Source organism: Molothrus ater, chromosome 5, assembly GCF_012460135.2.
Source record: "Molothrus ater isolate BHLD 08-10-18 breed brown headed cowbird chromosome 5, BPBGC_Mater_1.1, whole genome shotgun sequence".
Taxonomy (NCBI): domain Eukaryota; kingdom Metazoa; phylum Chordata; class Aves; order Passeriformes; family Icteridae; genus Molothrus; species Molothrus ater.
Window position 1 is genome coordinate 68,774,025 of NC_050482.2, and position 15,705 is coordinate 68,789,729.

A 15,705-nucleotide genomic window follows, 5' to 3' on the forward strand; every position below is an offset into this window, starting at 1 on the left:
GGAGCAATGAAAATAATTTCCAAATGTTTTCTGACAGATTTTAATAAAAAACACATTTATTTGTTTTGACTGAAGATAGATTAAGGAACTCTAATTCTCCCAGTTATTGCAGTAGAATGCTTGTCATACCTGCATTTCACGGGTGCCAGATTAAACAAGTCACATTTAGACAATGAGTGTTGCTTGCTGAGTTGCTTTTAGCTTCAAAAGGGGCAATGGAGAGGTTATGTTTTCACTTCTGAGGTGGAGGAAGTAGAAAGAAAGGGCAGTGGTGGACTTAGGGATACAGTACATGTCATGGCATTTAGCCAGCTAATGTGAAATATCTCTTGTGCTTCCCACTACCAGTCCTCTGCTGACATTTGGAAGGTTTGATGCTGGGGCTTTGAGCCACCTGAGGTGGACACAAATGGGAAAATGGGACACTTGGATTAATGGAGTGCAAGTCACAAAGCTGCATGCAGTCTTGGTTCAAGTCAAAATTTAATAGGAAATGTGATGGTTTTGGTGGTAGTATTAGGAAAAATAAAGAGGGCAATGACAGCAACAACTTAGGTCTTCTGTCACCACCTGATCCTGCAGTGAGGACAGGTCAGAGGACAATCAAATGTTTAATTGCAAGCACATGGGTGTCATGGTTTGGCATGAGAGACATTTAGAGAAGCGATGCAAAGCTTTGCATGCAAACCATGACAATGGGAAACCTTTGTGTAGCTGGACTTGAAAGGGCCCTGAAATTTCTACCAGCTCTTGCAGAACTGGGATTATTGTGCAGGATGGGCCTGTGCTGGTAGCCCACCTTTATTCACCATCCTGAGAGGTTTGTTGAGCTCAGAAAGGGAGGGGACACACCTGAGGCACAGCGTGCAGAGGTCTTGAGATATGATGGGTAAATTCAGAAGATTTCTCTTGTTACAAGGAAACTTAGGCCAAATCCTCTTGCTTCCCTTCAGGTGAATGAGGAAATTGGGAAATTTGCTGTTGTACTAAGAGGGAAATAAGATGGAACGTGCTTGTGTGATGCAGTCACCAGGCATGGCCAGCACAGAGCCTTGTGTTAATGCCTTGTGAAGGCTGAGCTAGAACAGAGTTAAAGAATAAAGCAGGGATTTATTAAAAGGATCTCCTCAAGGGATCAGCCTTGGGCAGCACCAGAGCCTAGCCAGGGCTTGCACCCAAGATGAACCAAAATGGCCCCAAAATGCACAACTGCTCACGGGGTCTCTCCCTTTGATCAGTTCTGCTCCATTTGCATCTTGCAGTTCATTGTCCAAATAGAACTTTAGGTTATGAAGTCCCATCCTGCTTGTTTTTCTCTCTTCAGCCCACATTGTTTGTGCTCTTGGGCCTGAAATTTGGATTGGTCCCCAGCTAGAGAAGGAATTGTTTTGTCTCCCTGCTCTGTGCCGAGAGCTCACCATCCCCTAATATGAAGCTCAGAATTACACACTAAAGCAACACAGAATCTGAAAAATATAAAAAATAAACCTGAGGCATCAGTGCAGTACATGGCCGTGTCATTTCAGGGAATTTGCTTTTGTTTGAAGTTTCTTGGCCCATCCAGGTTGAAACTGGTGTAGAAGTTCAGCCTAAACATCAGAGTCTGGGAGCTTGTGCAGTGTGATGGAAAGAATGACTGGGAGTTCTTGAAAGACATTTCTTGTCAAAGACCTTAGTAGTAGTTTGCATTTTGCTTGCTGCCAGACTGGCTTGTCTGTTTTTAAGACCCCCTGGATGCTGAGTTGTCACTGAAAGCAGTGCTGGGAATAGGGTGAGGACAGTGTTAAATCTGAGCCAGAGCAGGAGGTTATTTTGCTCTCCATACTGGATTATGCAATTATATGGTTGTATTGTGTGTGTGTATTTCTACTCAGCCAATTTATTGTTTGCTTTCAAAAGGCATATTCCCACCAAGCACTAGTAAAATATTTTGTCACATATTTGCAATTACCATGTGCTTTCTTTTGGCTTTCTACCTGGATGAAAGCTTGAAGAAAGAAGACAAAATTTTCAAACTCTCTCATGAGATGAGGCCTAAAAGGAAGTGGGATTTGCATGTGTGTGCTTTGTTCTGGGAGGGATTAAATGTGACTGTCATTGAAGAAAATACTTTTTAGCAAGACAATGAAAAACTCAACAAATTTTAGCAATAAACCATAGTCAGCTGAAGATCAAAGGCATTATGTGAGGTGTGGAGAGGGAGGGAGGGACTGGTATTGCTTTTGAAGGATTTTTTTGGGAGAGATGACATTTTCAGGGCACATACTTTGCTGTGATTCTGATTCAAGCAATGTGGCAGTGTAGGTAAATTTTTCCACAGGTCTCTCTTTTGAACCTGGTGTGGAAAACCCCCACAAGTTTAATTCAGATTATTTCAGTGGTGTAAAAGCTGAAAAGATGCTGAGGGTCTTGTTTTGAAGTAGAAACAACAAAATAGTAAGTGGTGGATCTTTTCACCGTGCAAGAGTAGCCCATCTTCCAGTAATTTGCACGTAGGTTTGGATGCCAGGGAATAGAACTGGTCAAATAATTTCAGACATGCACATTTATTCGATAAATACATATATATATATTTATGCTTCTTTAAAATTTATTGGTGTCTAGGTGAATTTGATGAAAAACATACTTGAAAATAATTTGGAAAAAAAAAATAAATTGACATATAAAAATATTTTGAAGCCCCAAAATTTTATATTTAAAATAAAACTAAGGAATTTTCCATTTTGAGGTTGAATGAAACATTGCTTTTGAAACAGTTTTCTTGGGATAGTTTTCCTCTTTTCAGGAAGTGAAACTTTTTTGGTTTGACACCAACTTATTAAAAATAAGTGTTACAGGAAAATAAATATGCAATCGAAAAATAGAAAACTGAAATGTCTTTGCACACTTTGGAAGGTCATGCAGAGAGACATTTTCCCAAGTGGCTTTGAAGGCAGGCCATGGAGGGGAGCTGGGTGGAGTGTTACATTTTGTCCCAGGATGATTTTACTCATGAATAATTTTAATCTTAAAAAAGAAACATTAAAATGTGCATACTCCAAAATATGGCTTATAGCAAACACTTCCAATAATTGCTACCTACATCAATAAGTAAAGCAATTTTTTAGTCTTCTGAGAATCTTAGATTTTATACCATGTATAAAAAAAGAGTATTATATATTACATATTTTTTTGGAAATGGGAAGAATTTTTAGGTGTTATTGTGAAGTGGCTCTCAGAGGTGAAAGACATCTTGTCATTTCTGGGGAGACAGTGAACAGCACTGAATGGCTGACTTCTTCAAGTGAAACTTCTGGCTGATGCCTCCTTTTCTTGCACTAATATGGCTTTGCTAGCTAAAGGTCAAAATGTTAACCTGAACTCCATTTCCCAAGTGGCTTCCTGAGTTATGAAAGAGAGATTTGGATTGAAAGCTTTCTGAATGTCATGCAGTGGCTGTGCCTCGGTCCTTTGAGAGGAGAAATTACACTGGGATAAACCCTTGACATCCTCCCAAGACATCCATCCATCTGATCTTCATTGCACCACAGAAAAAGTATCCTGAGGATGGGGAAAATTTGCTGCATCAGGGAACTCCTTATCACTTCTGGGCAATCTCCCCAGTGCTCCTGGGGAGGAAAAGAGGGGAGGAAGAACAGAAATAGTTCTGGGTTGTTGTTATTATCCTCCAGAGACTTCCTCAGTGAGGAAGAGCTTGAGCTTTTGGAGATGAGGTGGTGCTGAGGACCATGTGGAGAGGGCATGGGGATATAATGTTGGTGCACAGAGCCTTGGGCAGCCCAGAAAGAAAATCTGTGCCTTGAGAGGTGCAGAGAGGGGTGTGCCTGGCTGGCTAGGAGCTGATAAAGGTGCACATAAATCAAAGATATCAAAGCATGTCTGCTTTGGGGAGGCAAAGCAGAAAAAAGCTTTGGGGTTCTTGTTTCTAGCATGTGAGCTGTCATCCTAACAGCCAAATCTTTGTTTAAATCCCTGATGGTGACTTTGCTCCACAGATGAAATGCTGCTGTCTGGTACAGTCTTAATTCCTGAGGACACTGTCACTGCACAGAAACCCAGCGTGCTGCTTTGAACTTGTTCTGTAGTGCGCCATTCCTCCTTTGATCCTTGTCTCCCAGCCAGGGGGAACCACATCAGCCCTGCAACTCACAGTCCTCCAGTAAAGAAACTGGGGCCAGGTTTGGCTGCATATGTGGGCTGAGATGGAAGCATTTCTTGGGAGAAAATGGAAGATTTGCTGTTCTGGGCTCTTCAAGGGGTACCCGGCACTAACAGTAAACACAAGATTGGCAAAAAAATCTGTTTACAGCTTGTTTTTTAGATGCATGGTCTAACTGAATTTATAAAAAGGCAACAATTGTAATGTCTCTATCAGATTTGCAAAATTAATCTTTCCCTTGAATCTCCACAAAACAACCCCAGACAAATGCGAGGAAAATCACATCAACAACATCAAAAATTTAAATCCCCCAATCTGGGAACAAATCAAAAAGAAAATACCCCCAGGGAAAGTAAACTAATAAAATAACCTTCACAAAACCCCTGCCCTCAGCAGTGTTTTAATCCAAAACAGGGGGCAGAAAAAGCCACGAATTCCCTGAAGCCAAGCAAGGCTTTGCTGGTGCCAGTGATTTTATGGGGAGGGCACTTGGCTGTTGCCCCGGTGGGCAGGAACATAAATAAAGCCACGAGACAGATCTCCATCTGCAAACAGAGCCCTTCAAATAATGCCCAAATGCACCTTGGCTTGGTTTGCCCCCAGCTGCAAGCAGCTCCTGAGCCACCTTTGGAAGTTCTGGGCTTTCCCTGCGGAGTGAGGGGCTGGGAAAAGTGGATTTTGGGGGGTGGGAGTGCTCAGAGTGCAGCGCCGGGGCTGGGATTGCAGAGGAAGCTGAGGCCTCCAGCCCTGCACAGGAAGCAATCTTAGAGCAGGCCTTAAATGCCAGATTCCAGGCAGAGTTTAACTAACCACTGACAGCTCTGTAAACAAAGCAGGGACAAAAAGAGAACAGCTTTCCCTTTTCTGGTAGTCATTTTTGGTTTGGGGGCTGCAGGGGAATTCTGTAATAGTCGGCTTGATGGGATATAAACCGAGGCTGGGAAGGCTTTGTATATGAAGAACTGTAAAGGGGAAAATACTTCATGGACTAAATCATAAAGAAGAAGGTAGGGCACGGGCAAAACGCGCGGATTCAGCCACAAAAAAAGTATTGCTGCTCTTCCTTCTTTGAGCAGGGTTTGTACATAGTTTGACTTCCCCTGGCTGGTATTTAAAAGCAGTGGCTTATTTTTCTTGTTTCTCTTTTTGTTCTCTTTTTTATTTTTTTCTCCCCTCTTTTTCTTTCTTCTCTCATTTTCTCTTTGCTTTCTTTTTTCTGCATTTCTGAAGGTGGGGGTGGGAACAGCCGGCCGGGGACTAACTTCTGCAGAACTTTTAATTATCTGTGCAGCTAAAGAAAATAAGAACTCTCTTGTGCAGTGCTTTTATTGCTTGCGGTGAAAAATTGGAAGCTGGAAGTTAAAAATCCTGCTGAATTGTTGCTTTTGTTAGTGGAAAAGACCTGTGACGTTACAAATAGCTAGTCTGTGGCTAGCAGATGTATACAGTCCTTGCTTGAAGCATGTTGATTTAATTTTAACTAGGAAACTAAATGCAGGCACGGGCTATGTTTATCCTACAAGACGTTTCATTAATCTTGTTTATCTCAACAATACCGAGGAAGTTGAGTTTTTTGATGGAAAACCAAAATAGTTACAGCGAAGCTAAGGCAGCAAAACAAAACTAAATGGACTCAGTTGGTTAGATGCATCCCTTGTGTTTTCACTCTCATCTAAGTGCTCATCTCCCTTTTAGATTTGGATCTTTCCAGAGCTTGGAACTCTTAAACACCCACCATGGATGACTTTGAACGCCGCAGAGAGCTCAGGAGGCAAAAGCGTGAGGAAATGCGCCTGGAAGCAGAGAGGTGAGTTACTGCAGCTGGAAAATGGTGCTGGTGCCTGGCCTTTGATTAGCAGTGGCTCTGAGAATTTCTGCCTTAACTTCCAAAGAGTCCTTGAGCTAAAGATATGTGCCAAAAAATCAGCTTTAGCTAGCATTGTGGGTTTTGTGTTGTCTGATTTCCTTAGACTGCTGTAAATGTCTGGCTCCTAGTTATTTTGCTACACGGATAAATATAAACTGCAAAGGTGGCAATATTTCTATGATTTCTATGGAAATCAGAGAAGGGAAAGCTCAATCCTCAGATTGTGTGAGTGCTGTGCAGAAGGGATTATGTTTGCCAGGTATTTATATATCAGATATTATATATACTAAAGGTAAGGTTATAAGTTGAAAGCTGGGATACACTTGGTATATGTGTGAATTGTCTTCCATCCCTGTGCAGTTGTTGTTGTGTTTGTACTGCCTGTTGCTTTTTATTCATTTACAGTCACTTTATGTGGGCAGCAAGAGCAGCATTTGCTGTCAGTTACCACAGATTTACTTTGGTGAAATGAGACCAGAATTTGATGTGGGTATGATGATGTCAATTTATGAAAGAAATACCATGAAAATACTAGCAATGACATTTCATTAACTAAACCCATTTTACACCTGTACAGTGCTGTTTGCTTTAATGAAATTTCATGATTTACACCAGTATAAGCAGGGAGAAAGGCTCCATTTATTTTTGAAATGTCTTCAGTGATAAAAAGATTTGATTTCACTTATTAACACTGCATTGATTAAAAAAAAAAAGCTAGGTTTAAGCACATTTTGTTCTCATTTTTGCACTTAATTCTGAATAGGGACTTAATTTTTTTTTTTATTCTTTGAGCAAAGCTGTTAAAGGCAAGACCAAGACCTTGGGGTTTGCTGGGAATAGAGGCCTTGGGTGGTCTGTGGAGGATGTTAGGGGCTGTGATTTGGGCATTTCTGTAGAAAAATGCCACTTGACTTCTCTTTGAAGACCTCCAGGCTCTCATGGAGCATTCAGAGGCTGCAGGGTGACCTGGGCATCAGCCATGTGGTGTGGCTGGTTTAGGCAGGCAGGGACAGCCCCAGGGTTGGGGATAGTGGGCTCTGCCCTTGCCATCCCTGGGGCTGAAACCCAGGGTGTCACCTGTGTCCCATCCTGCTAATGGGGAAGTGCTTTTTCCATGTCTGGGGTGCTTTGTTGGGGTTTAGTGTGGTGCTTTCATGGAGGAGGGTAGCTTGGTGGCAGCCTGGCTGGAGGAGAAGGGCTTGGGCCTGTGTCCCTTTTTCCCTTAATCACTGCAGATGTGCTCCATGCCCTTTCCCACACAGTTGAAGGCTTTCAACAATAAATTACTGTATGCTAAATCTTGCTGTCCTCCCTTTGCTGCTGCCAGCTTCAAGCATTCAAGCACAATGACTCAGACCCCTTAAAACTCACAAGACTGCTTTAAAAATCTCAGGATCTTAAAAATAATTTTGTCTGGCCTTTTTATTTTTGGTTTGCCTTAACAATAACAGAGCCTGATTCTCAATTTGGAATGGGACTCCGGGAGCTGGGACCTCCCAAATCCTGCTGCAGAGAGGGCAAATGGGGCAGGAGCTGAGCTGAGCATCTGCCCCCATTGCAGGGCTCACACAGAGGGAAGGGCAGCAGCGCTGGGGCTGTTATTAACAAATGAATATGTGATGCTGCATTGGTTTTGGCGAATTCAGATTTTTAGGGATTTGGGGATCATCTTTGCCTTTAATAATACGACCACAACATGTTCACATGTCATAAGCTGCAGAAATCTGCTTGCCAGACTTGCCTCTGAATGCTTTCAGGTGTTTTATGAAGTGGGTTGTGCAGTCCTAAAGCACAACTTGGAGCTTGGAAACGTTCCTTGATAAGTTCTGAGCAGAGGCCACTTCCCCAGCCCTCCCATCAGTGGGCTGTAGACTTGCTGTGGGGAATCCAGCACTGGTTGAAGGCATTTCTGCTGGGAGATGGAGAGATGGATATCTCTGTAGGCTGTAACATGCTTGCCAGGTCTCCCATATACTGTTTAGGCTTTGAGCAGAACAGCAAAGCCAGAAATGCCAGCAGCCATTCCCATCAGCAGTGTTATAACTCAGCATTTTGCCTTTTCCTGGGATAAATGTCCATTGGAAGCCCTTCTTTCTAGCTGGGTGCTGTGCCCAAGAAGGACTGAGGGGTGAAAATTTAGCAGTGTGGACTCCTGCACCACATGCCCAAGTGGCTTGGTGTTATCATGGCTTCATCAGAGCCAGAGGCTGTGTTGGGAGTGGTGAGGATACGTGAGCTGTCAGATTCCCAAGTGTCTGTGATGCTGGAGCCACTCATGTCCAGCTATTTAATATTAGGAGAAGCTTAGTGTAAGCTTAGTCCTTGAGGTCTGGTGTTAGGCATTGTGTTCTGGGCTTTTTTTCCATTTTCCATGTTGGAAATGATACTCTTTTTGTGCAGTGTAGCCCTGGCATTCTGGGTTCATATGCTTAAGACTGATCCTGAGGACTCATTTTGTCTTTTAAAGACTAACATTGCATTTCACCCCTGGTATGTGCTGTGGCTAGTAGTTCATGCCGAGGCAACTCAGATAAAAATTGACACCAACTCAAAAACAAAGTGGTGGGTTTATTTTTGCATTTTAAGTTTTTATAATTTCAAGGTACTCCAGACATTCTGGACTCCACACACAGGCTCAGTGTGCCCACCCAGAAATGTTGTCCAGCCAGAGTTATTTTTTTAAACTATTTCTATTTGTCTGGATCTCTGGAGGCCTATCAATGTGTTTGGAGCAGCACTGCAGACCTGTCTAGGGGGCACATTTCCAACAGCAGACATATGGGACTTTGTCCAGCTCTCTCCCAGGCTGTCAGATTTATTGCATGTGCTCAGCCTGGCAGGGACCCAGCAGCTCAGGTACCTCAGGGGGGAAGGAGACTTTTCAGGCACAGCCTGGGAAAGCCAGGACAAAGTATGGCAGTGTTAACTTGTGCCCATCTGGCAGCATTCTGTATCTGGTGTGAGGTCAGGGAAAAAAGGAAAACCTCCAGCTGTTGGGATGATGGGATGTGCTACGTCTTTAATTGCTCTGTGGCAAAGCTGAGGCTTTGTCCTGCTCCCCAAGGGCAGAGGGACTCCTGTGCCTGGGTTTTATAAAGCCCTGAGGTACCAGCCTGGAGCCAGAGGGAAGCTTTGCACTGATTTCAGTGGCCTTTGGATTAAGCCCCACCTGAGTTATTCCAGCCAGCTGATTTATGAGGCAGTGGCAGCCCTGGAAGGAGCTGGGTGAAGACACAGGGTACATTCTGTGCTGGAGTGTCAGGGCTGTCACACAACTGAGCTGCACGTAGCTGACAGGAAGAGAATCCCATGTGGAATTGGAGCACAGGGGACTGACTTCTTTCAGCAAGGGGAAAAAACAAATACCACCTGCTGCTTTGTGCCTCTTCCTAGGCAGTAAAAGATGTTCTCTTGAACAAAACCATCGGGTTTTGTCATTTTGATGTTGTAACTGATGCTGGAGGAATTTAGCCTGGAGCTGGGCAGGGTTTGTGTGTGTCTGCAGGGGTGGTGCTTTCTGAGTGTCTTGCTGGTCCACTTCAGTCTGCTGCAGCTGCTCTGAAAAACTGAGGTGAAATACTTCTTGAAATGACAATGGACGTAATTCCTTGACTTCAGCATAATTGAGAGCAAAAATATGCCCCTTGAACTTTCTAAAGAATATTTCTCAGGTTAATCTATTTAGCACAAAAGCCTCAAATTTACAAGTGGCTGACTTGCCATTGTACCAGCAATGAATTTTCACTTCTACTTTGTGGTTGTTGTTTTGTTTATATTTGTTTTTTGTTTGTTTGTTTTTTAAAAATTATGCTAGGAAGTTGATCCAATTTGCTCCATCATCACTGCTGCAGACTTCAGGAAGGTCTTAGGGTCATTGTCAGACTGGCCTCCATTGAGCTGAAGCCTAAATTTGAATCTGAATCAGAGTTTTGCCCTTTGTCATGCTCTTCCTTAAGGGATTGCAGATCTTATCATGGGGAAGGAGAGATGTTGGTCACCCTGTTGTGAAAATGTGGCAAAGAAATATTTAACTAGATTAATTACTATTACTAGTTTTTTATTTACTAGTAATTACTATTACTAAATTCACCCTAAAAAAGGTTATGTGAGTAGGACATAGAGAAAAACACTGCCACAAAGCTGTATGGTTCCTGATAGCATTAATTTCTAAAGGCAGTGGTTAAAGATTTCTTTATTTTTTTAAGAAAGGTCCTGCAGGTTGGGGATGGCAGCAGCCTTGCAGGAGGCTAAAAATCTCCTGGGTTCGTAAATTGCTTAATAAAACAACTGCTAAAACAAGACATGTGGTTAATCCCAACATGGTATAACTGAAAAAGAAGTTAAATGAATTTCAGTTTGGATCTGTGAAGGTGCGTAGAGAACCAGAAAGATTTTTCAGGTGCTTTTTGCTGTTCCTGTTGAGCCTGCTGTAGCTCAGGTAGCACACAAAAGACTGATTCACCAAGTTAAGAAGGTCAAACCAGCAGGGTACATCTTTGCAGGACAATGAGAAGCACGTTTTTTATCTTCTGGAGGGGTTAACACTGGGCACATTTTTGTCTCTAGCATCTTAATGCTTCTGGAGAGCAAGGAAGTGTCATCTTTGCCAGCCACAGGAAGTAAAAAAATGCCCTTTTCCTGTCCAGGACAGTGAGGGTAAGCGTGTGTCCATGTCAGATCAATGTTGAATGACCACAAATAACTTTTGAAGTTGTTTTTTCATTCCTGCAGTGGAGTTAGCCCTGGTATGGTGTGTACATTAGTGAGAAATGTTAGTCCAGAGTTTAGGAATTACACAAAAATGGTTCCTTTCTGGTTTCCCTTTTCTTGAAATGCTAGGACTTGTCCATTTCTTGTTCTCAAGCATCTGATTATGTTTTTTATGAAGAGTTTTCAGAGATTATGCTTCAATTCAGGTTGATGTTGAGGAAAGGAGAATATGATCTTAATACAAGTTTTCAGTGAGTGCATGTTTGACCATAAGAGAATCTGGCTGCATATGTCTTCCATGTAATTTCTCAATGTTCATGTTTTATTTCAGTATCGAATTTCCCCAAAACTTAAGCCTCTGCCCTCCTAAGGGCTGTGCTCCTGCCTATTCCAAACCCCTTTTTCCACTAGAAAAAAACCTACAGTGGTTTTATCTCTCCATGAACTTTGTATATCCTGAAGTTGCAAATATTTTGGGGATTTCTGTTTGTCTTTCTGTAAAATACTCACCTTTTTGCTAGAGCCAAGACATGACATCTTCTGCCCAGGAGTTAAATATCTAGGCACTGAATAAATAAGATTAGAGATGCGTGAGAGTTGAGAACAAATTGAAGCAGAGTGCTCCAGCTGTTAACCTGTCTTCACAGCTGCCTGGAATTCCAGGACTGACAGGACATATTTGGATGGTTGAGGTGGGTTTGGCCTTTCACACTAATCTCTGTTGTGCAATTTTTGGAGTTCATTCTTAACCCAGGCAGAAAAGCATGACCCAGTGGCTCATTAAAACCTTCTCTAGTGTAGGCACTCTCAGGTGAGAGTGGATACTAAACAAATCTTTGCTATTGCAGCATTTCAAATGCCCTGGAGGAAACAATCAGATGTGTGGAAAGCTTGGTAGGATTTAGTGGTTAAATTTTTGTGTTTTTCAGATTGCATTTTCTTTAAAATGCAAGGGAAATGTTTCACAAAAGCAGCTTTGTTCTTCCAGAGAGCTAGATATATAGAGCACAGACTTCACTGAGCTGAACCCACTGCAGTTCCTAAACAGACAACAAAATCAGGTCCTTAGTACTTCAAATGATAATCCAGATTTTGAATTTTAGTGTGTTAAAATCACTCTGAAATCTGGGTACTAAGTGTGCAGTACCAGCCAAGCTTTTAGGAGGACAGCTCCAATGTAGCACTGACAGTTGGCAAAATGCCCCATCTTTCATCTCTTGCAAACATCAAGAAATTCTGGAAATGATTGGGTGAAAAGAGTCCCCTCCAATCCTGTAATCAGGTAACCCACCTACTGCCAATGGAAAACCTGCCCTTTGTTTCCTACTGTAAATTTATTAGCTTTAACTGGACTGATGTCCCTCATGAGCTGGATCTTATTTAAATATGTAATAAATACAGGCATGGAGACACAGATTTTTGTGTTTATTGTTGATAATTCTGACAAGCATGCCTGCTTAAAAGAGGACCATGTGAGGAGCAATATAACATGGAATTTTATCATTATTTTCAGGATTAGACCAAAACATAGGTACTGCACAAAGAAAATCATGAGTCTGAAGAAATGTAGCTGATATAGTACAATTAAGTGTCAATGGCTTTCCTGCCATGTTTATGTTGAAAAATTACATCTGTTTAGTATTTTAGATGCAAGTTGGCAGTATGCAGTCTATTAAGCCAGAGCAGACTGCAGCACTCTTGCATCTCTGCCCCTTCAAACAGTGTATGTCAAATCTGCCACCAAAATTTTCCCATACAAAACATTTCAGATACTTGAAATGCAAAAAGGCTGTGTCAATGAACATTGACCTAAAGTTGTGAAGGCACAGAGGCTTCAAACTTCCTGTGCCATCCACCTTGGGGCACACAGCTTAACTTCTGTTAACTCCACATGGCAGAGAACAAAGGCATTGCCCTGAACTGACTCAGAGTTAAAAAAGGTTCTGTTCTTGGTCCCTGTTCTACTTCTGTCAGACTCTTAGGCAGGAAAATCCCTCTATTTCTGTATTTCTTCCTAGACAATAAGGATGTAATTCAGCTCTCAACTGCTTAGTCATTTTCCATGTGACTGATATCCACAACTAGTTCAAGTGGCAGAGTTAATTTAATTCATTTTATAAAGCATTCTCACGCCATAGGATTACATTTACCTCATCACACAAATGCATGTGCTTACAAATGAGCTGGCTGAAAAATCTACATTAGCCCTTCTTTGACTAAATAAGGTCTTATATTTAATAGTGATGTTGTCATACAGAAGAAGCTGATGGAATATCCCTGTGTCTTAGGAAAAGTTAAAAAAACACTCTTCAGGCAAATATGTTTGATATATTTACCTGCAGTAATGTACTCTGTAGGCTGCATATGTGTGTTGCAAGGGTCTGGACAGAAGAAGAACTAATATCAACCTTTAAAACTGCAAATTTGCAGACTTGGAATGGTATCTCTTAGTTATTACGTTTAAATGCCTTCTTCTAAAGAGAACAAGAACATTGTTGAATTTATTGCATAATTTGTTACTTTTTTCAGGGTATTCTGGGTTCATAATGATAGAGATTATCAGACATGAGAGAAAATGCAGTTATTGCCCAGCTTGTAAGACTCTTTAAGGATTAACATGAAATAAATTTAGCCAGAGTATTTCTAGGAGCATCTGCTTCTCAGTGTGAGTTTGTATTTTATTAACGTCTTTATGATCTAATATCTGAAATTAAAACAGATGATCAGGAGATGAGATTTCCCCTTAAAAAGCTGAGGCCAACTGGTTTACAGGAATAATAGATGAAATGAAGTCAAATGCTAACAAGTTTTACACACGAATAAGCTGAGCTATGTAAACACTATCAGACTGCTGGCAGCCTGGGCAAAACCATCCCTTCACAGCTCAGTTCAAAGAACCACAGAGGAAAAACGTGATTTACAAATGAAACCCCAAACTGATTTCAACTTGCAGAAGCATCTCATTTGGTCAATTAGCTTCTGCATTTTTGGCTTTGTGCCTTTAAACAAGTTTTTAATTGCCGAAGATAATTGTTTATAAGCGGCTTTATTTCTCTCATCGTAGCCCACTTATTAGCTCGTGCTAAACGAGGAAAATCCCTCTTGCCAGCAGATTGTCCTTGCCTGATCAAGGTCTTTCATGGCATGAAGGAACTCATCAGGTGGCTGTGCTTCTTGGGCTAATTAATTCATCAGCACAGAGCTCAGGACAAGTTCCTGGCCAGAAATAAGGTCAGTGGGCAACCAGACCTTGGGAAAGAAGTCTGGTGACAGCAGAGTCCCCAGGAGCATGAGCAGAGGGTCAGGTCAACACAGGGATACAGCCACAGATTAGGAGCAGTAGCTGTTGTGTTGGTGCTGCAGCTGAGCCCTCCTCTTCCTGGGGAGCAGCGAGGGTGATGGGAAGTGGAAAAGTAAGCAGGATGCATTTCGTTTTGTTTATTGGAAAGTATAAACCAGTGGGTAGTGTATGTGACAGTGAAAGGTTAGCTTCACGTTGGTTGACATTAAGGAAATATAAATAGATGCTGTTTTGCTCCTTTTTTGTCAAAACTTGTTGGTTGGTCCTAATAAACTTGTTTATTAATAGTCTTTGCTAGATAGTCTTGAGTAAAAGGCCAGCAAGTTTGTCATGCTGACAGAAAATCAAGGGAAGGCTGCAACTCAACAGCAAGTTGTGACTATCTTTTTTGGTTTTTGGGTTTTTTTTCTCTGACATTTTTCTATAAACATGCCTGTTTTCTTTAAGGTGGGTTGTGACCCATTTTCAATGCAGACATAATTGAAGCAGACAGCAAGGACTGCTCTAGCAAAGGTTATCTTCTTAGGTGGACTGGGTTCTTGTGCTGGGACCAGAAGAGGTGCTCTAAATTGGTATCCAAAAGCAGAGCTTCTTCAAAGGTTTGGTGAAGTTACTTCTCCATACTCCTACTTCCCTCTTCCACCAGCTTGAGGCAACATTTTGGTGTATGGATTGATTGATTGATTGAATTGAGCAAGTACTCCCTTCTTAGTGAGACCTCTTTGACCTGATGCATGCATGTCATGGCAAATTTTAGAGTCAATTAAGTGCACAGAGTGGGAAGAAGCCAAATCACCATGGCTGGATTTACTGCTGGTCAGCTGAGCCTCTCTCAAGGTAGGTTTTATTGTGAAACAGCTTGGGAGGGTGAGCACAGTCACATTTGCACTGGGAGGTTTGCACAGATTTAATGCACTTGGTTTCAAACCAGGTTTGAGGTAATTTTCTCTATTTCTGTGCACAAGCAAAGACTCTCTAGCTGTGATGCTCTTCTAAAATCACTGAGAACACAGGCAGTAATGTGTTCACAAGGCACATCTTCCCACCACCAGACAGGTTCCTATGTGTAATAGATTAATTTGGAGAAATATATCTTTTGAGGTTGGGAGGTTGCTTTTGAGCAGAATTCCAATGAGCAGACAGTGTTAACAGGAGCAAGCTGGTTTCATTTATAACACTGTCAGCCCTCTAGTGATAGGGAGAAAATCAGATACTCGGTGTATCAATCCTGGGAATTTCTGAAAGGCAGAGTTATAATTACAATGGTGAGAAAGATATAGGGCTGAAGTTGGCTCCAGAGCAGAATGCTTACTTAATGAAAAGAATAAAACTATTTCCATCTGTGGTTTTTAGCAGAGAAAAGAAATATGATGGTATAAATGTCTTTAAATGAAATGGACCTTTTGGGAGCAGGGGAAAAACAACAAGCAGGAAACCTCACAAATTTGTTTTTTGATCTTCACCTGAACTCCAGAATTGTTACTCAAAACGTAGCCATCAGATTTTCAAAGAAATGCTTACAGCTGGGATGTGAACCACCACAAAAGGCTGCCTCTATACCTCCCACTCTTCAGTGCTATCATCTCCTCAGAGGACCAGAGCACAGCAGAGACTAGAGAGGAAAGCCCTTTCCATAATCCATAAACAGAAGGGTTTTTTGTCCTTGTG

At 41.9% G+C, this 15,705-nt stretch overlaps 1 protein-coding gene across 3 annotated transcripts in view; it reads left to right on the top strand.

The window, feature by feature from the left end:
• The window catches only part of CALD1 (caldesmon 1), a 172,540-nt gene that overhangs the window by 80,777 nt on the left and 76,058 nt on the right, over positions 1 to 15,705 (top strand). For 2 of the 3 annotated variants that reach the window (XM_054514968.1, XM_054514970.1), the window contains exon 4: positions 5,855 to 5,966. In XM_054514968.1, the coding sequence (XP_054370943.1) occupies positions 5,896 to 5,966 (71 nt within the window). In that variant the 5' untranslated portion in view covers positions 5,855 to 5,895. Of the gene's footprint in view, positions 1 to 4,916; positions 5,167 to 5,854; positions 5,967 to 15,705 lie in introns of those variants that run through there. The other variant, XM_054514967.1, reaches the window with a different exon arrangement.